Raw genomic sequence first — 26,170 nt, forward strand, 5'->3', positions numbered from 1 at the left:
TGGCAGCCTAATATTCCAAAAATATTCTCAGACAGGAAGTTAATACTTCTGTGATGGTTTCCCAATAATGTTTTTTGTTATATTGTCCTTAGAAAGGTCGTAGAAAAAAGTAGAGCATCTAAAGAAAGCTGATAGGACAGGTGAGGTGATCTAATGATTCTCTTACATTACACAACATTTTTGCTACAATATGGTTACTTTCAAAATGTTACATTTACAGATTATGGTGCTTGAAAGCATGGAAGCTTGGAGGTCTACTTTTTTAAAAATATAACTTCTTCAACTAGATTTATTTATTTATTGGCCAATTTTGTGAATTTACTTCCTTTTAATTAGACTTCCTGAACAAAGCACCAAACAGCCAGTGTTTACACCTTAACAGGGGCTACAACGATTTATCAATGGCATACTTAAAAGTTGACACAATAACTTTCATAAGGAGATTGTTTAAAACGTTTTAAAAACAGTTAACAAACTGCATCATTTTACAGATGGATATGCTGCAATGAACAATATCTGAACCCTGAGTGTACTCACATCAAACTCATTGAGAGCGGCGGCCAGCTCGCCGATGCCAGCGTGCCCGTGCTTCTCATCGGTGGGTGAAGTGGCCTGGGCAGAGCTGGAGATGCCCCCTATGGCCTCTTGGACCTGTTTGAAGACATAGTCGCGGTTGGCACGTGTAGCAGCCACGTCAGGGTGGCGCAGGTAGGCCTGGGAGGCAGTATAGAGCATAGTGGCATTCTTCTTAAGAGCCCCTCGAGCCGCTGCCATCTCATCCCTGCACTGAGGGTCCTTCAGCTCCTGGGACACACACACAAATATCTGTTTCAGACCTGCCACTTTAAGACTGAATGCACAGATATAATATACTGACAGACATCCAATTTTCTTCCTAATGTTTATATTTATTTAAAACATAACCGTCTTGTGTTTTATGCAAATAGTCAGCACGCAGTTTTATATATATATATATATATATATATATATATATATATATATATATAAAATTGTAAGTGCATTTGACCATTGACTGTTTTATTGTTAGAACATTTCTAGTTAAATTCTAATAGTACTTAGATAACATAAGCGACACATCACTATAGCTACCACAGACAGATGTCAGATGGCTTAAATTTACATCAAATTAACTGTAGCCATTTGTGTTTATAAAAATATAAAAGTTTCTTAGGCTAAACCAATTATTCAACCCTGAACTTTGACTGCCCATTAAATTAAAACTATTATCTGCCCTCCACCTCGATACATAATAAAAAGTTTGTTGAGTGCAGTTGGTTGCTGGCATTTATTCATATTCATTTATTGTGCATCTTTACTTGAACTACGTAAGATAACATTAGGATAAGTAATTATGACCATAGTAGAATGAAAAAAAAAAATGCATGAATTAATGCATGAATACTTTAAATGTATTCTAAGTTATGTGAGACATCCCTCTTACCTCCAAAATTGAACTAAGGAAAACATGATTAATGCAACAAATGCATTAATATTTACGGAAAACTGATCTGTATATGCTGCTGACATTTGTCCAACTTAAAAACTATTCGGACAGTGTTTGTTTGGAACTATTGAGAGATCCTTTACCATGCGACTGTATATTTAATAATACCTGCTGTCTGCGAGCAGCAACATAGTTGAGTTTGACCATCTCTTTCCCAAACTCCTTAAAGCGATTGGCCAAGTCCTGCTCATTGGTGGCATTCTTGACGGCTTCTAGAGCTTCTTCCACCTGTAAACCAACATCATCCATAAAATGAAAGATAATAGAAACATCCATAAAGCACTTTAACTGATGTGGTTGAGTGACTTTTGTAGTGCTTACTATTGGTTCTCCTGGGGCACATATAATTCTGACAGCTTTCACTCTCCATAATGAGACTAGCGGAAGAACATGGAGGTGCTTAGTCCCTTGTGGGACATTTAAAAGTTTCTCAGCCACATCCTACACTCTAAAAGTTATCCTTTTGCAGCCTTCAAGTTTTACAGATCTTAGTTCTCAAATATGTTTAGTGGTTATATAACAGTAAGGCCGCTGAAAAAAAAAAAAAAAGAAGTGGTTTGAACACCCTAAACTATAAAATAAAAAAAAATAAGTTGTGTTAGTTGCCTTAGTGCCAGTGAGAAAAGAAAAAAAAAATCTAAAGAAAATAGAATAGTGGAACTAAAAGCAAAGGATTATGGGTGTGAAAATGAATGCATAAGAGCAAAAAGCGCTAAAAATAGAGTTATCTAAACCATAAATACAAATGCAAAATATGGAGCCTAACTGATGACCAGAGGCAAGAGAAGTGATATTTGAGAATATTATTTATGCATTTTAAGTCTTTCGTAAAGTTATGCTAAGACATTGTCGCTTCAGCGGTATGTGATATGCAAATAAACAGCAGGACTCAAGATAAAGACAGCTTCTTTGTACTATAATAAATATAACTTCCTGTGGCCTTAGAATGGGTCTCCTTGGATATCGAAACAATTGAGAGGCAGGTCTGGCTCGTTCAGAGCCGGTGGATGGTGACCAGAGGTGAAGACCAACTGCAGCGAAGCAGCTTTGAACATTCAATCGAAACGAAAAAGGAAAAGAAAGATGACGAGATGAAAGATACATTTTCCATGTGACAGCTCTCACTGGTAACACAAATTTGGTTAATGCATGTACAAGTGTAAATGTTAAGGAGTAACAATGCTTAAAGTGGTTAGTTGAGAGTAGGGCTGTATGACATGATAAACAAACAAATCAAAATCAAAATAAATGTAAGAAAACTATTATTAATGACAGATAAATTGTTATTCATTTCACAAATAAACTGCACTAAAAATGGATGGTGAGAAATGAATAAGAAGAGATCATACGATCTTAAGGTGAGCCAGGAGCCTCATGACGTCGGCCATGTCAGCCAGGATGAGGAGGCGAGTGACGGCAGAGAGGAGGGCACGGGCGGCCCGGACCATGGTGCCACGTTTCACAGAGGAGCATGGGTCATCCGCAAACTCTGAGGAGGCCACGCGCATCGTCTCGCCTGCACACAGACACAAAACAACATATGTTTCGAGTTCTACCACACGGCAAATCCCTTGAGCATGTCTAGCATTTTTAATTCGGAACCAAATAGAGCTGCATGGACATGTCGATGGTTTATTAATAGCTGTGCATCTGTTAACCAGTGAAATAAACTGCAAGTACAGGCAAGATTGCCAAGGGTGTTCATTAGTGAAAGAAAGAAAAAAAAAAACTGGTGCTGGTGTCTGGGAAACAATGTGCCAGTTTTATGTCACACTGTATTGTGAATGAAATCTGCACTTTCCTATTCTTACTTTTCAGAACTGTAACCGCAAAAGTAGAGCTCAGTATGCAGACATAATAAAGACATGGTGATGACTTTAATACCCTTCCACTGTGGCTGACAGTATTAGATGACCATGCACCTCCAGAACATTTATGAAGTACTCTTTTTGTCAAAAGTAGCATTTTTTATGTATTAATGTATATTACTTAGGCCTAAAACTGATTCAGACTGCCAGAATGTTACTGTGGCATGCTTGCTAAAATAGAAATCAGCGATTTGTCTCAAGGTTCATTGACAGAATCTATTAATGACCCTACAGTAAGTGGACTCCCACCTTCCATCTGAACAGGAGCTGCAGGCGGGACAGAGTTGATTAATGAAAGCTTACAAAAGGCCAGACTGAGACATTAGCAAATGTCACTGAATCTGGGAACGACATACAGAGATGAAACATTGTGGCAGACTGACTTCCCAGAGTCTAGGGAAAGAGCGAACGAGAATATTTGTTTTTTAAGCCTGTACTGGCTCTGTGTGGGTGAACACGTGCGTGCACATAACAAATACGGCTGTACTTTAGAGTACGTATGTGTTCTGCTGCTTCTCTCACACTTTGAACTGAAACGACAGAATGCCAGCTATTCTTAACAGTGCCTCGCTGCTGCCCCTCCACTTTACAGGGGAAATGTCAGCACTGTCCTCTGGCTCTGTGCATTCTTGTGGCAGCTCTACATTCACGGATTACCACGGAAGGTATAATCTCATTTCCATCCTACCTCTCTCTCTCTCTCTCTCTCTCTCTCTCTCTCTCTCTCTCTCTCTCTCTCTCTCTCTCTCTCTCTCTCTCTCTCATACCGCAATACAATTTAACCAAGTCAAAAGGACATACATATTCAGACAAATCCTTATCCAAGCTGCTTGAAACAATCCTTATTTTTGCAATCATGTTTAGTCATACTAACGGCCCAGAAATCAAAATCTACAAATAAAATCTGTTTTAAACCTGCTTTCAAAGCTCCGGACAGTATTACATCCGATGACCTAGAATAACTGAAAGTGAGTGTTAGTGATACCCAAGTCAATATTTAATGAGTACAGTGCTTATTTCTCCAGAGAAAATGAATCATAAGTTAAAAAAGCATGTATACAGTAAACTCAAACCATTCACCTCATCCTGTCTGAAATAATTTGTTATTCTATCTACCAACTACTGAACCACACAAACAGAACTGTGTGGCATCAAGGGCAGTAGATTCATCTCTCCTGACTTAAATAAACCAGATGGAGAAGACATCATCCTAGTAGACACAATGTTGACAGCCAGCCTTCTTCCAGATGCTGCTTGATAAGAGAGAATTTGAACGTTTTAGACACACACACACACACACACACACACACAAAAATACACTTTTCCTCTCTAAAGACAGAAACTGTATAGCAACGGTCATGCAGAGATATTAATGGTATTTTTTCTGACCTGCAAGATGATTCGAAAGAGGTCAATGTTTTCTATCTACTTTACATGAACAACAATTTGCTTTGTTAAATGAGGAGGAACTGTAAGCTTCATTATACAACATCCACTGGGATTGTCACAACTTAAATAAAGTAAAAACTAACCGCCAGTTGGACAGGACAAAATGCACTTAATTTTTAGTTTTGTTTTGAAGACCTAACATGGAAGGGTGAGAAACTGCCAGCTTATTTTAAATACTGTCATATTAGCAGCTAGCAACAGTAAAAACAATTACCGTGTTTCATAGATCTTTTGTGTCTGTTGTTTGGTCTTATAATTGACTACTAGTAGCTTAATTGTCTTTAGCTTGAAAGTTTCGCAAAGTTATTTTTCATTGTCATTAAATGAGTAAATCGATAACTGGGGGACACAAGTGACAACTACATCAAAAAGACTGATTTCTAATTTTCATTTTAATTATTGTCTTTGTCCTTTAACCCCTGTTTCTCACTGAGCAACAGACGGTCAGCCTTGGGAGTGGTAAGTCACTCGAATCATTATGCCCAACCTGTGTTCATTAACTTCATCCCAGCTAAAGGTCAGCTTGCTAATGGTCCACGCAGAGTATTTTAACACACTTCATTCTGCTGCTTGGCTTTAGTCTCCATCTGTCAGTGTTCCAGTCCCTTCTCTGCAGATATGAGAATGCTTGTGTATTTTCACCACAAATTACTTTAAAAACTCAGTGAACAGGGATATGACTGGGGCGAGCGTGATTTCACCAAGTACAACATGTTCCTGGATCAACATCCTTGTTGATCCTGGAACAACATTCCAATCAACCAATCAGAGTTAAGATATAACTTTTGAGGAAATGTCAGTTTTAGGTTTACAGTCAGGATCAGGTGTTTCTACACCCTTGTTAATCAGCTATCATTTCCCACTGATTTTAGGAATAAATTATGGAGAAGGTTAGGTTTAGAGGTAGGGATTGGACTAATCTATATTTTTGGACGATAATGTTGATCGAGGATCATCAGAAGATGTTGATCCAGGAACATGTCTTATTTGACAAAATCACGGCGTGGAAAAATATATACTACCATAAGTACGATTTCTTTTTTTTTTATTATTATTATTTATAAATACAGTGGGGGAAGTAATATTGCATTACATGACAGCAATGCACCATTATAATTATATTTCATGACTTTTACATGGAAATCCTTATTTAAAAATTTCCCAATATTTCAAGGTTCCCCATGACTGTGAGAAGACTAATATATATATATATATACATTAATTTGTAGGGTTCTCTTAAACTGATTTTCTTCTTCGTTTTCCTCTGAATTAGTTCATATGTAAATACCAAGACAAAGAAATAGAATCACCACAGACTCCGATTAATATTATATTAGCAAGTAATTGAATCCACCACCAAACTAAACAAATTAAATGAGGATTTCACATTCATTACCTCATCAAAGAGTCCTCAAAACAAAAACATAACAAAAACAAAAAACAGAGAGAAAACAGATGATTATTAATACGATACAATGACAGATTATACATTTCAGCTTTTGGGGGCTTTTTTTCTCTCCTTCACAAGCTCATAATTGCTCTTTGGCTGTGTTTATGGGATGATAAATGCTGTGAGAAACACCATCAATAACTGTTTGCCATTTTCATAGAGGTAATTTGGCTGAGCAAACACTAACTTCAGTCAAGTCGTTAAAGAAAGGAAAGGAGAGAAAACTTGGTAAGAGAGAGAGAGAGTGTGTGTAATGTGCTGCCAGATATGGGCTGTAAATAATAGGCTGGACTTATAGGTGAAGAAGGAAAAGAAAACGCTAGCTTAGTTGTCTACAAACTGCAGCAAACTGGCATGTTAGTTTCTTTTAGGGTCAGATAATGTGAAAGATGTCTCACTAGTTCCCACATGACCTCTCTCAAGAAGCCAAACAGAACTAACAGACAGAGCTTTAGCCACTATGCCACACCATCCTAGGAAGTTTAATATAAGTACATGTTTGGTTGCTTGGTGGGACATTGGAACAAATAAGCAGCAGTTTTTTGGGGGGACAGTATCTCAGGGTGATAAAAGGCTGCTCACCTTGCTTGCGAACGTCCTCTACAGCTGCGATCAGCTCCTCTTTCAGGTCCTGGCTGTCCTTAGCAATCTGCTCGCCCTTTTCTAGAAAGTTCTGGGTCGCCTGCTCCACAGACACAGCCAGCACATGAGCTTTCTTGGAGCGTCCCTTTTTCTTACTGGACGGGCCTTTGTTACTGGTGTTGACCAGGGTGGTCACCTGTGGACGAGAGGAGTCACAGATGAAGATGGATGTAAAAAGTTACCAAAAGGCTGGTTTTTAAATCACATTTGGACAAAGCTGCATAAATATAAAGCTAGTCTAGCAACGTAGGTCATTTGACACTTTTAATGATAATGAGTGATGAACACAAGCATGATTGAGTCAGAGCTTGTTTATTTCTAAACCAATGGGTCAGAAAAACTGCTGGGTTTGTTTGCTGCTTTCAGAATTATGAACAGGTAAGAGGCTGCTCACAACAATCAAAGACATACATCTTCAGTAAACGCATAAACAGACCAACAATTAAAAAATGCAATCAACCGCAAGGACACGTCTGTGTGAGCAAAGCCCAAGTGTCCCCTTAAACCTTCCCATTAAAACCCAAACAGGAATTATCAGCACCATGCAAATTAAGTGTCAAATCTAAACCTTTTAATGGTTTATATATACAATTTAGTTTAGTTGAACAAATATAAGTCAGGACATATATTTGAGTTTAATTCCAATGAATTATTAAAAAAGTAAATAATAAAAAAGAAAGAAAGAAAGAAAGAAATAATGAATAAAGAAACATAAAAATGTTATAAAATAAACTATTTTTTTTTCATTGTTTTTATGATATTTAAAGCAGAGGTCAGCAAACTCGACCAAATTTGGTGACAATGTGAAATAAAAAAAATATAGAATAATTAATTAATTAGTTAATTAATTAATTAACACACACATATGCTTCACTTGAGAAATTAAACCAAGATATTATTATAGTAAAAGTGTTGTAACCATGGCTTTTTGGCTGATTGATGTCACAGTGTCTGGTCTGTGTTTCCCTGGGTCTCCACTAGTGGTCTCACTTCTCCATAGTCACCCCACTGCAGGCACTACAATTCCCACAAAGCCTTTGTCCCTTCATCACTGTTAATTGCACACCTGTTAATTGCACTCAGCTATCTCTACTTTCATTGTTTTCACCTGTCTATATAAACCGGTCTGTTTTTATCTGTTTCATGGAGTCCTTGTTTTCCGTCACCCGGCTTTCTCATGTTCTCTTGTGTTTTTCTTGTTTCTTGTTTTTGACTGATTTTGTTCTTATGACATCTTGCCTGTTTTTGGATGTGATTTTGGATTCCCCATTAAATACTGCGATTGGATCTCTCGTTTCCTGTGTGCATTCGTAACAATTGATTGTCATTTAATAATTTAATTAAATTTTAAGTTCAATTTAATTAAATTAAGTTTTTTTTTTTTTTTTTTTTTTTTAAGTAAAACTGTGGTTAATTTTCATAAGGGTTTGACAGAAGAGATTATTTGCCTTGCAGACATTTCTGGCAATTTACCATATTTGTATACACGACTAGATCTACATACTCCTAATAAAACCCTGCGCTGTTAAGAAACATTTTCTGTGATGTATAGTTACTCATTCAATAGTCAAGCTTTAAGCTCTCAAAGGGTCCATAAAACAGTGGCTGGTTTTCACTTTCTGCTGCAGGGTTCTGCTGGGAGCGTTCTCCCAGGGCAATGTGTGTTCAAGGACACCCACACTATGTAATTACCATGGTACAACAATTATACTAACTCGAGTTCCTTGTCCAAACTCAGCCTATACAGATGATAAACCTTAAGACCCCATTTGCCTGAACATTTATCACAGTTATTCCCAAAGCTGATGCACAGAATAACACTGGATTACATTAAGAGATGTTTAATCAAAACAAATGATATAGCTGACTTTTAAAGGAGAACATAGCAAGTGATCTTTAAATTCACCTTAGATTGGGTTAATCACAATAAAAACCAAGATATTGGGACAAAGGACTGAAATAAATTTGCAAAGCAAAGCTAATGCAAGGCATAACAGTTATTATTGCCAGCAAATGTTACATTAAGCTTTATTACAGAAACAAGAGAAATGGTATTCAATCTAACACTCTCCGTTCAGAAAGAGAGTTCAGAAAGTTCAGATGATACATTAGGGATAAATGCACAGTTGAGACTATCATTATCATAAAGCAAACCCCAGCAAGGCCTCAGCATGAAGAAAAGATGAAAGATTCCTACATGAAACTATGGCAGTTATGTTGGGAAACAGTTGCCTCAGAATATAAAAATATATGACTGCAGAATGCAGCTATGGACAGAATCAAGTTTGAAATGTAAATACCATGGCACCTTAATACTATAATCATTATAGAATTTATTAGGGCTGAAAATATTAATTATAAACTTCATTCCTGAATGAATCAGTAGAATTAATGACTGAATGATAGGGACTTGCTGCCACCTACTGAAATACATTTAATTTAGTATTTCTTTAAAATACTTTTTAGTACCCATTTATTATCAATATTTATGCAAAGTTAAATCAAAATATTTATTTCTAAAACTGCTTTGTGTAATGTCTATACAATGCATTGATGATCTATTTCTCATTAAAACAAATGACTTTTTATTTATTTATTTTAATGAAGCAAAGTGAGGCTTCATTTTGATAACAAATAGTCATTTAAATTGTGGGTGAAACTTGGACAAGTTTTAAGATACAATGTTTAAGAGACAGACAACTGCAACTGTTACCACAACTGCAACTCATGCAAAGTCCTCCAAGTCCATCTGACAGCTCTGGTCTAATTGGAGACACACTCCACTCCTGGAGTTTTATCAGCAAACAGAGACTGGGTTTCCATGGAGACGCCCACAGTCCTGTCAAAGCCGTCAACAAAATGTCCAGTGAAAAAAGAAAAGTTGCACTGCCACATTATATTTCAAAGATGATTTGGCAAAAGTCAACAAAACTATAAAATAAAACAAATAGAAGTATTTCAACTATAAAGTGACACAAAAATATGAGGCGCCGTGTAGGATTTAAATCAAACTTCGCTTATCAATACATACATAAAACATGTGCATATACACCTATAAATTACTTGCATATACATGCATACTACTGAATGTTCAAAAATATATATATAAAATACACGTGAACACTAATATTAAATCAATACCAATACATATAATGTTAGCAATGTATGCATACACACTTGTGAATAACTTGCGTATACATATAAACTTGACACGTGCATACACCTACAGACACTCACATATACATATAAACTTGATCCGTGCATATACACCTATTAAACACTCGCACATACATATAAACTCGATGAGCGCATACATGAACAATAACATTTACTAACGTATACAGTTCAGATGAGAAAAATATATTATTTCGTATGTGGATGTGCGTGAAATTTCAGTGTAAACGGAAGGCGTTTCAGTGTGAATGGAAGTAACCAAATTTGCAATCATGGACAGGGATCTGTGTCATTCCTAATCGTTTGCTCAATCATTCAAAAAAAAAGTTTTTAATAACAAAACGAAAGCTGAATGTTTTATATATATATATATATATATATATATATATATATATATATATATATATATATATATATATATATATATATATATATATATACACACACACACACACACACATGAACTGGAAGATTCTTATATTTTTTATTTATTTTTTTGCCCAAAACTGATACATTTAGTAGATAAAATGTACTATATAGTTAAAAAAAAAAGGTTGTAAAATGTCTTTATATACTTTGTTTTTGTCTTTAATCATATACTGCATTGTGGTGCACTTTGAGATTAATTATCCACGGACCATGCTCTTTTTTTTTACAATACCCTTTATTCACGAAACATGTTTTATTAGGTTGTGCTTGATTTGATTACCTTTGATTATCTTGATTTCAAAAGTGTGGATTTCAGGAACAGAATGTAGTAAAACTTAAAAACTGGTTAATAATACAACATTTGTATCAAACAAGGTTTTTTTTTTTTTTTTTTTTTTTTTTTTTTTTTTTTTTTTTGCATATGATGTTTAACTATTACACTGATAAAGTACACTTCCACCATCCCCTGCATCAGATAATAAAAAACTAAAGTTAATTCTGAGAAGGTTTACCCATGTCTTCGTGTATGTGTGCAGTAGTGGCTCATATATAACTTGAGAATGAGTCTCCCCCATTAGAAGAGCTTCTGCAAACTAGGAACAAAATAACAGGCAGAAGTGCAAGTATCAAACTCTGCTGATTTGTAACATATACATTAATTACAAACAAACAGCAGCTCCACATGAACTGTAGGCTCTCATGCACTTCCATGTGAAACCTTTTTTAAGGAGAAAAAAAAAGTTAAATAGTTGTTACTGCATACGAGTCTTTATATGTAGTTCTTTATTCTCAATGACACCAAATATCTCAGACACTGAACATTTCATAACACCGGCGAGTTCAAGGACCATAATATCACACTCGCCAGCAGTAGCCTAAGTTAATTGGCAGTTTCGATCTAGAAAAAGGTGAGAATTCCACAATTTCACTTCTATGCAATCTTCACGAAATACCTTCCAAAAAGCTATACAAATTACACAGAGAGAGTAAAATGTACTGCCTCTAGTTAAAAAATATATAAAATGTGTCCCCAAATAAGTCACAGTCCCACTTGAGCTTAGCCATGTTCAGAAATAAAACCCTTTCGCACATGAGTTTAAAATATTCTAGCTGAGCCCCAGCGTGAGTTTCTTTAGGCGACCGTTATTTTTGAATGTACCGCCTTAATGTTTCCATGGCGACACGTCATGCTTGTCATGTGACAACACAGCTACGATATATCTGAATGACACATGGATCGCTTTTATTTTATTTTTGCCGTTTTATTTAAAATATTTGCAAACATACTCAATATATTACGAAATTATGATATTCCGATTCTGTATAAATAGCTTAAACACTTTGATATCTATAATTCTGAAAATGGCTGGGAACAGATTTTATATTTTTTATCTGGAGGCAGTTAAACTCTCTGTGTGTGTGTGTGTGTGTGTGTGTGTGTGTGTGTGTGTGTGTGTGTAATGTTAACTTGCATAGCGTTTGGAAGGTATTTCGTGAAGATTGCATAGAAGTGAAATTCTCAACTTTTTCTAGATCGAAACTGCTGGTTACTTTACCATTGACGAGTATGATATCATGGTCCGTGAACTTCGCCGACGGATGATCGCATCGTTTGCGTGTTATTGATGCTTTGTATGCCAGGTCTCGAAGGCCGAAACAAAGTGCGCGATTCAGATTGTGTTTCTGACTGCAGGTGAGCAGGCATCGCATTCGATTAAACTGATGGTAATTGATCTTATAATAGTGGGCGAAAAATGAACATTCCGCAAAATGCTTCAGGTGTAGCACAATCCCGGTCCATGATTGCAAATGCAGTATATAGACAGTTTACTTCCGTACACACTTAAACGACTTCCTTTTACACAAAACGCCTTCCGTTTACACTGAAATGCCTTCCGTTTATACTGAAAATTCCCGCACATCCACATATGAAATCACTCGCATATATAAATGTAGTACACAATATAATGCATATTTTTTTCTCATCTGAACTGAACTGTATACGTTAGTAAATGTTATTGTTTATGTATGCGCGAGTGTTTTATGGATGTGTATGCGCTCATCGAGTTTATATGTATGTGCGAGTGTTTAATAGGTGTATATGCACGGATCAAGTTTATATGTATATGTGAGTGTCTGTAGGTGTATGCACGTGTCAAGTTTATATGTATACGCAAGTTATTCACAAGTGTGTATGCATACATTGCTAACATTATATGTATTGGTATCGATTTCATATAAGTGTTCACATATATTTTATATATGTATTTTGAACATTCAGTAGTATGCATGTATATGCAAGTAATTTATAGGTGTATATGCACGTGTTTTATGTATGTATTGATAAGCGAAGTTTGATTTAAATCCTACACGGCGCCTCATACAAAAAAATGCAAAAAAAAATATATGTATATTTTCTCCATTTATTTTTAACATAAGATATTGTACATTTTAAACTTGTTTTAATTAATACTTTTATTCAACAAGGATGCATTATATTTTTCAAAAGTGCCAGGGAAAAAAACTGTGATAAAAAGAAGAATTGCATTTCAAAACTCATTCAAATATAAAAATAAAATAATTAATTAAATAAATTATATATATATACTTCTATTTTATTTTTATTTTTATTTTTTTCTGTTTGAAAGTGGCATGGGAAAGCTCATTATTTCCCCATGAACATTCCTAAAACTGTGTTTCCGGTACCCATGTCAAAATCACCGCTATTAACAGTAAAGGATGTCAAGTTGAAGAAAGACTCAATCTAACAGAGAGAAGTGTGAGATCCCCCTGTGCTGGAACTTAAAAACAATACTCTTTTTGTACCAGCCAAGTCACAATGGTGTCAGAAAAAAAATACACGGGGTGGCAGTAATCCTGCATGGAGGATAAAAGAAGTCTGCTTGAGTTGGGAAACCTAATTGAGACCCTCAAGCTAAATTGACAAATGAAGTGACACAGCCACTCCTACTACTTCTGATTTATTTTCTTTAAAAGGCAAAATGTCACAAAAATGTTATAGAGAAGAAGAAAATAACGGGATAGAAAAAAAAAAAGGTAATGGAGAGTGTTCACACATCACTTTTGTGTGTATGTATGCGTGTGTTTGTGTGTGTGTGTGTGTGTGTGTGTGCGTATGTGAGTGCAAAGTAAAATGGTGTGCCCATAATAAAATAAACAAAAAGTACAATAAAGCCAACCAGCCTTTTTGAATATCATGTGCAAAGTGATAGAAAGATTTCTGTTGCACTATTTATTTATTCACACAGAATATCATATAATAACTACTATCTGAATGCCACAATAGGCCTCACAATGGTAAATCATGGAAACTGTTTGGTAATTAATGGCTGCAATTTAAAAGCTCAATGGCAGACAAGGACAAGTTGAAACTGTTTGAATTGAGCATCACATTACAATACTTGACCTACAGCAAGTGCATTGGAGAAAACTGAAGCAAGTCATGTAAAATGGCATTAACCTTTTTGACAAGTATAATCAATCAATAAGAACATTAAGGATTTACTAACAGCTTGCACCAGTGAAAGTCCTCTTTCGGTGTCAAAAACTATTGCCTGGGCTTTTTTTTTTTTTTTTTTTTTTTTGTGGCTGACTTCACTGCATATGCTTTTGTAGGAGTATCTATTTCAGATGCACAATGTATGGGAGGAGAGTATTTTAATTCATCATGCAAGATTAATTACTTTTGCTTACAGCTATTAATATACTGGTATTTGCACTGTTATTTAACACCCAAGAAAGCATGCCTTAACCCATTGTGTGCTTGATATGGCTGTAACACTAATGTGGCTAATGTGCACTGCTCTTGATTGCATTTAGTGAAAAAAAAAAAAAAAAAAACACATGCAAAGCTTCTTTGTCTTTTCCACCAGAAGAATTTCAAACTGTCATGGCAGCTATAAATGTTTTTTGGCATCTTTCAAGCCATTGTCTTGAGATGTGACGTTTCCACATTTCTTCTACTAGATTTAAACTAGTATTTAGCACATTTGGATTGTTCTTTGACAGCTCGGTTAGACAACTGACCACAGAGTGATTCAGCACTGTGAGAATTCAGTCACTAATTCTAGCTCTCAATAGATGTCAGACGTCCTGCCACACAGGGCAGGGACTTTCGCCTACAGTGAAAATGAGAAAAAGGAAAAATTGCTGACAGAAGAAAGGGAGGAGAGCCCTTTGGGATGAGAAGTCAGAAGGAAAGAATAGGGACACATGTGCCTGAGCTGTCCCAAGGACCAATTTGAGAGACATAGCATGTCGAGTTGAAGCAGGTGGCCTGGAGAAAAGAGTGACAGCTCAGTGTAAAAGCACCTGCCTAACCATGCGGTGAGGTCTAACGCTTAGTCAGACTCGCTTTAACCTGAAAATCGTGCTCATGGCCAGCCTGGAGACACGATGAGTTATTTCACTTCAGTAAGCCAAAGTAATAAACATTCGTTTATTTAAAACAACTGCTTAGTGTAGCGTAACGTGGAACAGCTGAGGGTCTAGGCATGATAAAACTGTCAATAGCATATTAAAGTCCCCAAGCGTGGTAAGTGACCTGAAAACTTGAAATGAGGTCCAATAAAACCCACAGTCCATCTCAAATGCATCACTAGCTACCAGTGCCGACCTTTCTCCAGGGTCCATAGCCCTCCACGGTTGTGTTTTATCAGTAATCAATAATACTAAATGTACCACAAGTGATCTCCTTTGCTCAGAAACCCACCAGTGAATTCAGTCATGTATAATTAAAAGGACAACACAATACTGCTCAGACTTATGCCGGCTGTTGTCTAAACCTACTGCTCAGGGGTGCATTTCCCAAAACCATAGTTGCTAACCTCTTACCAACTTAGGTGGTTGGCAATATGAAATTGCATTGGTTGCAACTATGGTTTTGGGAAACGTACCCCTGGTCTAGCGACAATTTAATGCTTTGGTATTAACTGAAACTTTGACCAAAAATGTTTTTAGTTTAACTGCCGAAGGGAAGGAGGTAGTGCTTCATTAACTGGTAAAAAAAAAAAAAAATGCTATTATTTTTAACTTTAATATTACACAAATTCAAAAATCATACTGCTCCATAGACTTCAATTGTAAAGAAAAAGGGACAAAAACAGAATTAAACAAAGAACAACCAAGTTGTCTTTGGATTTGCATAATATTGCCAATTTTACTGCAAAAGTGGCACAGAAGCACTTCTGAAGTCTTTACTTAGACTGTTTAATGCTTCTTAGAGGTGCCATAAATGCATTTACACTCCAATTACAATTGTATATTTTGATATACTTTGTATACTTTTGATAATGGGTCAGGACAGGCATAACATATAATGTAGAATGTCTTTAATGTGCCATATCTTTACACTGAATTTTGAGCAGGCACGGATCATCTTAAAATTGCTGTGTAAAGATGCATTATGTGGACTTAAAAGTGTGTTTCAAATGATTTGTTGTTATTATTATAAGAAATATAACCGTGGACCAAAATGAATCATACTCAAACCAACCCTACAGTGAGAATGTATTTAAATCTACAACCTTTACATAGTGCATGGGGAAGCCACCAATTCTATGTGCAGACCATCAGGTTTACTCAGGGGGGTGGGGTGGGGGGTTGGAGAGAGATTTCTCTTTATCTTATCATCGCAACGTTGCATCTCCTTTCCACCTCATCTCTCCTCCTGTGTTTTGAGAATCCATTCCCAGATAGATTTCCATTCCAGAATTCCATTCAGAGAGAGTGAAAATGACATTGTCAGAATCACTAGCACAAGGACAACCATAAATATCATTCCTGATTGAAAAGCAGAGTGAGCGAGCGCTCTAACACTAAAACAATATAGCCTCCCTGAGCAGCTCTGACCTGAGGTGAAGGTCAAAGATACTCTCACAGAAAGAGTGGAGCCCTGCCAAAAGAGGCTGGAGAGAAAATCCCTTGTTTCTCTTTACCCACCGGATTTAGTCAGAATATGTTATCTCCTCAATGAAAGGCAGACATAGCAAATGCCAAGTGTGAGTGAGTGCACTCATGCCATGTGCCAAAACTAAGACATGGAGACCAACTGAGACTACAAGTAGCACTTTTTACCTGCTTCAATCACAATGAACTACATTGTCAAGAATCACACAAAGAACTGAAACAAGAACTGTATGAACTACCAATCAGAAGTTTGATGTAAGATTGTTTTAATATTATTATTATTAATAACTTTTATTTAGCATGAGTGCTCGCAGTATTGATTCTGAGAAGAGAGAGTGCCTTGGAGTAAAAATGGTTGAGAACCACAGCGTTAAAAGTGACACTAATGACTTTTACCTTATTCCAAAAAAAAAAAAAATAAAAAAAAAAAAATCTATTACAAATAAACACTGTTCTTTTGAGCTTTGTATATATATATATATATATATATATATATATATATATATATATATATATATATATATATATATTTACATATACAGTATTGTTCAAAATAATAGCAGTACAATGTGACTAACCAGAATAATCAAGGTTTTTCGTATATTTTTTTATTGCTACGTGGCAAACAAGTTACCAGTAGGTTCAGTAGATTCTCAGAAAACAAATGAGACCCAGCATTCATGATATGCACGCTCTTAAGGCTGTGCAATTGGGCAATTAGTTGAATTAGTTGAAAGGGATGTTCAAAAAAATAGCAGTGTGGCATTCAATCACTGAGGTCATCAATTTTGTGAAGAAACAGGTGTGAATCAGGTGGCCCCTATTTAAGGATGAAGCCAACACTTGTTGAACATGCATTTGAAAGCTGAGGAAAATGGGTCGTTCAAGACATTGTTCAGAAGAACAGCGTACTTTGATTAAAAAGTTGATTAGAGAGGGGAAAACCTATAAAGAGGTGCAAAAAATGATAGGCTGTTCAGCTAAAATGATCTCCAATGCCTTAAAATGGAGAGCAAAACCAGAGAGACGTGGAAGAAAACGGAAGACAACCATCAAAATGGATAGAAGAATAACCAGAATGGCAAAGGCTCAGCCAATGATCACCTCCAGGATGATCAAAGACAGTCTGGAGTTACCTGTAAGTACTGTGACAGTTAGAAGACGTCTGTGTGAAGCTAATCTATTTTCAAGAATCCCCCGCAAAGTCCCTCTGTTAAAAAAAAGGCATGTGCAGAAGAGGTTACAATTTGCCAAAGAACACATCAACTGGCCTAAAGAGAAATGGAGGAACATTTTGTGGACTGATGAGAGTAAAATTGTTCTTTTTGGGTCCAAGGGCCACAGGCAGTTTGTGAGACGACCCCCAAACTCTGAATTCAAGCCACAGTACACAGTGAAGACAGTGAAGCATGGAGGTGCAAGCATCATGATATGGGCATGTTTCTCCTACTATGGTGTTGGGCCTATTTATCGCATACCAGGGATCATGGATCAGTTTGCATATGTTAAAATACTTGAAGAGGTCATGTTGCCCTATGCTGAAGAGGACATGCCCTTGAAATGGTTGTTTCAACAAGACAATGACCCAAAACACACTAGTAAACGGGCAAAGTCTTGGTTCCAAACCAACAAAATTTATGTTATGGAGTGGCCAGCCCAATCTCCAGACCTTAATCCAATTGAGAACTTGTGGGGTGATATCAAAAATGCTGTTTCTGAAGCAAAACCAAGAAATGTGAATGAATTGTGGAATGTTGTTAAAGAATCATGGAGTGGAATAACAGCTGAGAGGTGCCACAAGTTGGTTGACTCCATGCCACACAGATGTCAAGCAGTTTTAAAAAACTGTGGTCATACCACTAAATATTAGTTTAGTGATTCACAGGATTGCTAAATCCCAGAAAAAAAAAAAAAAATGTTTGTACAAAATAGTTTTGAGTTTGTACAGTCAAAGGTAGACACTGCTATTTTTTTGAACACACCCCTTTCAACTAATTGCCCAATTGCACAGCCTTAAGAGCGTGCATATCATGAATGCTGGGTCTTGTTTGTTTTCTGACAATCTACTGAACCTACCGGTAACTTGTTTGCCACGTAGCAATAAAAAATATACTAAAAACCTTGATTATTCTGGTTAGTCACATTGTACTGCTATTATTTTGAACAATACTGTATATATATATATATATATATATATATATATATATATATATATATATATATATATATATATATATATAACAATGCAATATAAAATTTCTATAATCTATATAGCCTACCAGTCAACAGTATTTGGATTTTTTATGTTTTTAAAGAAGTCTTCTCTGCTCACCAACCCTGTGTTTATTTGATCCAAAATACAGCAAAAGCAGTAATGTTGTGAAATATTTTTACTATTTAAAATAACTGTTTTCTATTGTAATATATTTAAAAATGTAAATTATTCCTGTGATCAAAGCTGAATTTTCAGCATCATTAATCTAGTCTTCAGTGTCACATCCTTCAGAATGTGATCCTTCATCCTTCTAATATGCTGATTTGCATTATCAATATTTAAAACAGAATTTTTTTTCTTCAGTATTCTTTGATGACTACAAGGATCCAAAGATCAGCATTTATGTGAAATATTTTTTTTTTGCAACATTATACACAATATCATTCAAAAGCTTATAGTCAGTATAATTTTTATTTTTTGGAAAATAAATTATAAAAATGAATACTTTGATTTAGCAAGGATTCTTTAAATTGATCAAGTTGATCATCATTTTACAAAATATTTCTATTTAAGATAAATGCTGTTCTTCTGAACTTTCTATCCATCAAAAAATTATACTAAGCTGGTTTCAACATTATCATAATAAGTGTTGTTTTGAGCAACAAATCAGAATAACACAATTATTTCTGAATGATCGTGTGACTGAAGTAATGATGCTAGAAATCCAGCTTTGAAATCCCAATAAATTACCTTTTGAAATATATTCAAATTGAAAACAGTTATTTTAAATAGGCTAGGAAAATATTTCAATATTTTACTGGTTTGCTGTACTTTGGATCAAATAAATGAAAGCTGGGTGAACAGAAATTAACAAGCTTACTGTTCAAAAACCACATGTTGTCGCAATCGTATGTTTAATGTTTTTGTACTTCCAAAAGTTTCAGTTTTTTTTGTGAAAACATCTGTTTTCATACAGCGATATCTACAACAACCACACACAATAACAACAACATTATTAAAAGAGAAAAAAAAGACATTAAAATACCATCACAGTTACAAAAAAACATACTATTTTAAATCCTAATCCTAGATACAGGTATAAATCATTTTTTTGTAGCAATTGCTATTACATAATGAAACTCTATAATGCTTCCCTGATGGCAGTAATTGATATGTTGGAACTAAACATGGCTTTAATTATTTATTGAGCACCAAATCAGCATATTGCATTGATTTCTGAAGGATAATATGACACTGTAGACTGAGGTAATGGCTGCTGAAAATTCAGCTTTGCCATTACAGGAATAAAATACAATGTTTAAACAATGTTACAGTTTCTGTGCTGTTTTTTTGATCAAATAAACCAAAACCAATCAAGTGCTGAATACATGTGTGTGTCTGTGTGTGTGTGTGTGTGTGTGTGTGTGTGTGTGTGTGTGTGTGTGTGTGTGTGTGTGTGCGGTTTTGATAATCCTCGGATGACATTTTCATCCTGCATGTTCACATCCACATTTCTTGACAAAGCCTTCCTCAAACAGACAGGTTGCTTGAGCATTTTTGGTTGATGTAAAGATGACCAGACAGATTCTGCAACTGCAGCAGTATTAGTGAGCGCTTTGAGCTTAGACTACATGAGAAGCGCTGGCTGGCAGATGACTCAGCGTGTCACAGGGGCCTCCAAAGAATTATGAGGCAGCGATGCAGTGGCCACATGTCAATTCTATGTTAGTCACAGTCAAGGGTTTTAAAAGAGCAAGGGCGCTTGGAAGCCTCTTACCCCTGTTGCCCATCCTTCTTTCATGTTTGCCGCATGGCGAAGCAAGATTTCTGTCTGTACCCCCCCCTCCCCTCCCTTTCTTCTGTGCTTGCTGACAGGGGCCCAGAGTTGATTCATTCATATTCAACAAGACAAGGGCAAACGCTTTAAAATAAACAGAGCAAACTGATACAAATGAGCGGGCACATGACGGAGCCGGAGAACACATCGATCCTTTTAATTTCCCTGATCGGCTTGATCGCTAGCAAGTCAGAGAGGGAAGTTCAATATTTTTCTCATCCCAAACACCCAGAGATGTTGTAACTGAGATTGTGCAGTGATTTGAGAATTGGATTTGCAAACCGTAATTAGAACACAATCCATCACAGCCGAGATCAGATTTTTTATTTGCCGTCACACAGGCAAGATAATGCAACATGCTGCAAGATTTGCACAAAAAAAAAAGAGGAATTTTTATAAATTAGCTCTAAAATGAGTTAAGAAAAGCAACAGTCCTCACCTAGAGCCCCCATCCCCTCCGTTAGCATATTTGCTCAGCCCAGATAAGCCTGTCTAGGAAAAGGAGAAATAAGATACAACTGCATCAAGGGTATTTTCTCTGAGGAGACAATGGAGACATCACTTCCGCAAAATTGTACACTATCTGTTAAAGATTGTAATAATAACTATGATTTATTTAAGAAATAAGTATCTTATGCTCACCATGGCCACTTTTATTTTTTTGTAAAAAAAAAAAAAAAAAAAAAAATACAGGGAAAACAGTAATACTGCAATATTATTAAAATGTAATATTTAACCATTGTTAATCATTGAGCACCAATAATAATCAATAATAATTAAGTACCAAACCAGCATATTAGAATGATTTCTGAAGGAACAACCTTGACTTAGGAAAGTCAATCATATACAGTATATTAAATACAAATCATGTCCCTTCTGTGCTGCAAATGGGCCTGCGAGCTATTCAAAAATAAGACTAACAAATACAATAGTATACTATCTGAGAGAACATTCCCGTCTATGTCATTCCACAGGAAGGGTTAACATAATGCTTACATAAGGCAGTGACTGCCTTTTAGAATGAACTCAGACAAGCACAAAAACCATGAACAGGCTCAAGTTAATCTGTTTACTGAAACTGGCGGGCCTACAAGGCCATGTGACAAGCAAGCTTTCAGAAAATTTTACGCCACTGTCTACCCAAAAATTAACATGCCATGCACCGCTCCAGTAAATGCACTAAGTGCACAGAAAATGGTAATGGAGAAACATTGAATCGAAGAGTCTCACAAATGGTCAGACAAGCACATTAATTACTCAATGTACAAGGATCAAGAGGAAAAAATATCTGGCATCTTCATTTGTGGTGATTGCTAAATGCTTGCTATAGTAAACATTGATAAACATGTATCAGATATACTGCATTGCATATGTACAGTATGTTGACCTAAATCTATTGTATGCTTAATGCCACATTTAGATAGTCAAACCTAATTTCCTGAACACATTTATGCTTTACAACATTATAGTACTCACTTCAGAAATGTTAAAGTGCTATAGTGAAGATATTAGAAATATTCCATATTATATATATAAAGATATTCTTGAAATAATAAGATAGTAAACATTAATATAGGAGACACAAAGGTTAAGTTTGACAAGCTTTGAAGTTAGAAGGGAAAGTACAAAGAGGAAGAAAATCAACCAGAATGAGTCAAATTAGTGTTTCGGGTCTTGGCTTAGTCATTACCAGCTAAGCTTAAATGTAAATGAGTGAATTAAACCAAAATGAAAAGAGTGCAAGAGTGTTTGTAATCATAAAGTGAAGTGGACTACAAAGACTTTTTCTAACAGGCTATTAGGAGTAGAGATGACAAAACCATGATAAATGGCTGAAGCCGTAGCCTAGCGGTTATCACATGTGCTCCACATACACTGAGCTATAGCGCCCATGTGGAAGCTGAATATGTCCTGTTTCAGAAAATCTTCCATCAAGTCCAAAAACTATTTTCTCTCTCATGCTTAAAAAAAGTCATGCTATCTCTTTCAGAAAAAAGAGTTCATACTCTGAAATGCCAGCTTCCTACAAAATCAGTGGAAATCAGTGGCAGCATCATAGACATTTAAACTGAGGTGACAAAAAAAAAGTGAATAAAATGTTATATAAGATTGAACACAGAAATAAGCATATTTACAAACAATTAAATTAATTACATTATTTCCATAGGCATAAGCATGGATAGCTTACAATAATATATTTAGAATTAAAGCTCCAAAATGGAGGAATTTTGTAATAAAATTTCCGAAAATAACTTGCACATTGTTATATATTTCCTCCAGTTGTGTACTTACAATATCTCAAAAGTCTCCAAAGATTTTTTATTTCAGAGAAATTCTGATTTTAAATAACTGGCCGTCCCGGAAAAGAAATGTCGCCTCTCAGTGACGCAATGTCCACTCTATACTTTGTTTCCGGTGCAGACCATGTGATGTTCCACCACAGCGAAATGTCACATGGTCAAATGGTCACAGGATAAATATCAGCCAGGCATTTACGAGATGGAGAGAGCTGCGCGAAAATCTTGGACTTGACAGAGACTCTGCTCTCGCGAGTGTATTGATAGACAGGTAAGCAAATCAATTATTTATTTTGTTATTGTACAGGTAACGTAATAGTTACAGTAAAGATGATTTTAATAGATATGAATTACACCACATGCCTGTACATTCTGTCACTGTAGCATTTTTTTATCAATAACGTTACCTGTGAGAAAATAACATAACATGGCAAATGGACTGTTTCAATTTCAATAATAGCACTTATAAACAAAGTTATATTGCTCTTTGTACTAAGGTAAGGATTTTTATCACGTGTGGTGACCGAGATTATGGCAGTACAATTAAATACAATCGGATATGTGTTGTTAAAAATATATTTAGTGAAAACGCATTAAAAACGACATCTCCCATCGTCACCTGCTTCATAGCATCATCAAGCTTCACCTTTGTTATTGTTGGAAATGCGCCCTCTTGTGGTCAATTACAAAAATCGCATATTGCAGCTTTAATGTAATGCTACCAACTTCCTGTCCAAGCTCTTGTTTTCTCCAGACTGGACTGTTGTAATGCTCTCCTGGCGGGCCTTCCTTACTGATCCAGAATGCAGCAGTGAGGGTTGTCTTCAATGAGCCAAAAAAACCTCATGTTACTCCTCTCCTCATCAGGTTATATTGGCTACCAGTAGCCGCTCGCATCAAATCCAAGGTACTGATGCTTGCCTACAAGACGACCACTGGCACGGCACCAACATACCTAAACTCACTAGTTAAATCTTGTGTGCCCTCCAGAAGTTTGCGCTCTGCAAGTGAACGACGCCTTGTGGTGCCATCCCAAGGAGGTTCAAAATCACTCTCACGGACCTTTCCTTGGACTTTGCCCAGCCCCGGTGGAATGACCTCCCGAGTCTTTACTCATTTAAAAAAAAAAAAACATCTAAAGACTTATCTTTTTCGCCAGCCTTTAACCAACTACCACTAGCACTTACTTTTTCTTTTCTTGTGTATTTATATTCTAAAAAAAAAAAAAAAAAAAAAAAATCTGCCTGCGAGTTCTTTACTAGACTAACTGAGAGTTGTCATGGCACTTGTATACTGTTGTTGTTCTCTTGTTGGTCTGACTGCTTCTATTGTTCTCATTTGTAAGTCACTTTTGATACAAGCGTCTGCTAAATGATTAAATGTAAATGTTACATTTAAGACACAATACTAGTCAGTATTTTCTCTTTTTGCTCAATTTCTTAACTTCAATGCCATTCAGCGGTTTCCAACCTCTCCCCGTGTTTCGATATTGAATGAAAAGTTAAATACTCAAAATGTAGGAAACTCAGGCTTTACCCAACTGCTGTAGATCTGTCCAGTGTCTGTATTCTAGATAAAAAGAGTCTGTGCATGTCCAGAAACCTCTCTCATATACCCACAACTATGAGAAAAAAAAGAAACTGTTCAATTATAAAACAGCAAATTTACATTTCTGCAATGCTGCTGCCAAAAACAAACTACTAGAAAATAGGTGCCATCCATACTCTCTTGATAACAAGTTATTTAAGAACCGTAACTGCCTTCATTAGGAAGCCAAATGTTGGAGTGGACCTAGGCAAGTCGATGATGAGCAATTAACGACATGAGAACAGTTCGTATTGCCACAGGCCATTCTCATTAGTCTGTTTGATACTGTGAATATACCCTCAGCTAATCAATCTCTGATACCTTTTTGAAAGCTCACTTTCATCATCTTCACATGACAAAGATCTGAGTCTATCAGTCCCATGTTTAATATTTACACAGAATGAACTGTCTCTCTTTGGTACCTAGGGCAGCATGACACCGAAATAAAATCAATATTGCCAGCCATTGTCAAATCCCACAGGGTTTGATTAAATAAATATATGCTTTACCAGTTTCAAATGAAAGAGTGGCATTTACACATGTAGTTATTGAAACAAGTGTTTCGAAACAAAATATTGTAAAGATTTTCCAATAGGTGCAACCAGCTCAACACTGGAGGTATAACACGTGATTGTTGGGGAGAAAGTGACGTCTGGTGGGGATCTTGAGAAGATAACGCAGTGTGCATGTCTTATTTATGAGCTCTCTTAATGAAGCAGAAGGGTTGGGATGGAAAGCATTGACTGGAATTTGACAAAGCTAATGTTGGTTCAATGCTGTGATGTATACAGGTATGTGCATGAACATCAATGGAAACGTCCACGTTTTCTATTAAGCACATTTTCTAGTGAAGCACCACATTCAAAGGACTATTAAATATTGTGTGCTTTGAAGTGTGTGATGTAATCCCTCTTAATCAGACAATTAGTTAGTGATCTGCATATCCAGGGTGTCTAAAGACCATGGAGATGCTTCATTTGAATTCAAGAGAAAGAAAGAGAAAGCTGGCGAAACAGTTGCATTAAGTCAAGTAGCTTCCTCTGCAGAATATGGTCTTTGAATAATGCAGGCTGAAGTGTTTTTTTTTTTCTTCCTCTGTAAGAAATTGTGTCTCCAGTGACGAGGTCAAGAAAAAAAAAAAAAAAAAGATAGATGATTGAAATAGTTAATAATGGTTAAGTTACTTGACAGTGAAAAGCAAAAGATAAGATTAAAAAATATATAATAATAATAAAAATCCTAAATCTTGTCTTTGCTAACTGTGATGGAATGTGAAGAAAAGAAAAGAAAAGAAAAGAAAAGAAAAGAAAGGAAAATAACACAAATTGCATATACTGTTAAGTTAGATGCATTAGAGAATTAGAGTAACTTAAAATACTCACACTGTAAGGCTTGAAAGCAACTTAAGAAAGTGAGAAATTTACTACAAACAAGAGTAAGACAAGTATCAAAACTGCTTAAATTACACATTGTTCATGGTACCTGAAAGTCAAATGACATTATTAAAAAGCTTAAGTAATAAAATTGTTACTTTGCTTTACTTGGGCTAAAATGTTTCTCGAATTTCTCTCATTTCACTTTTCTACTGTGATGAGTAGATTATCTGCACTAAACATGAATCATAGATTATCTGTTCTGTAAACAACTGCAAATAAGGCCGGGTTACACTAAATAAACTACTGAATTGTGTCTCAGTAAAGCCTGAAAAACAATAACTAAAACATGAAAAGGGTACAGTAGTGAGACTTTGGTAGCTGGGAATACATGAA

The 26,170-nt window shown here is 35.8% G+C and overlaps 1 protein-coding gene across 1 annotated transcript in view; it reads right to left on the minus strand.

Moving 5' to 3' along the window:
• ctnna2 (catenin (cadherin-associated protein), alpha 2) overlaps window positions 1-26,170 on the minus strand; it is a 392,860-nt gene that overhangs the window by 318,893 nt on the left and 47,797 nt on the right. Inside the window, exons 3-6 of the mRNA XM_026273010.1 lie at window positions 6,875-7,070; window positions 2,875-3,041; window positions 1,634-1,753; window positions 538-804 (exon numbers count right to left, since the gene is read on the minus strand). Coding sequence (XP_026128795.1) covers window positions 538-804; window positions 1,634-1,753; window positions 2,875-3,041; window positions 6,875-7,070 — 750 coding nt within the window. The remainder of the gene's footprint in view (window positions 1-537; window positions 805-1,633; window positions 1,754-2,874; window positions 3,042-6,874; window positions 7,071-26,170) is intronic.

This window comes from Carassius auratus, chromosome 1 (assembly GCF_003368295.1).
Source record: "Carassius auratus strain Wakin chromosome 1, ASM336829v1, whole genome shotgun sequence".
Taxonomy (NCBI): domain Eukaryota; kingdom Metazoa; phylum Chordata; class Actinopteri; order Cypriniformes; family Cyprinidae; genus Carassius; species Carassius auratus.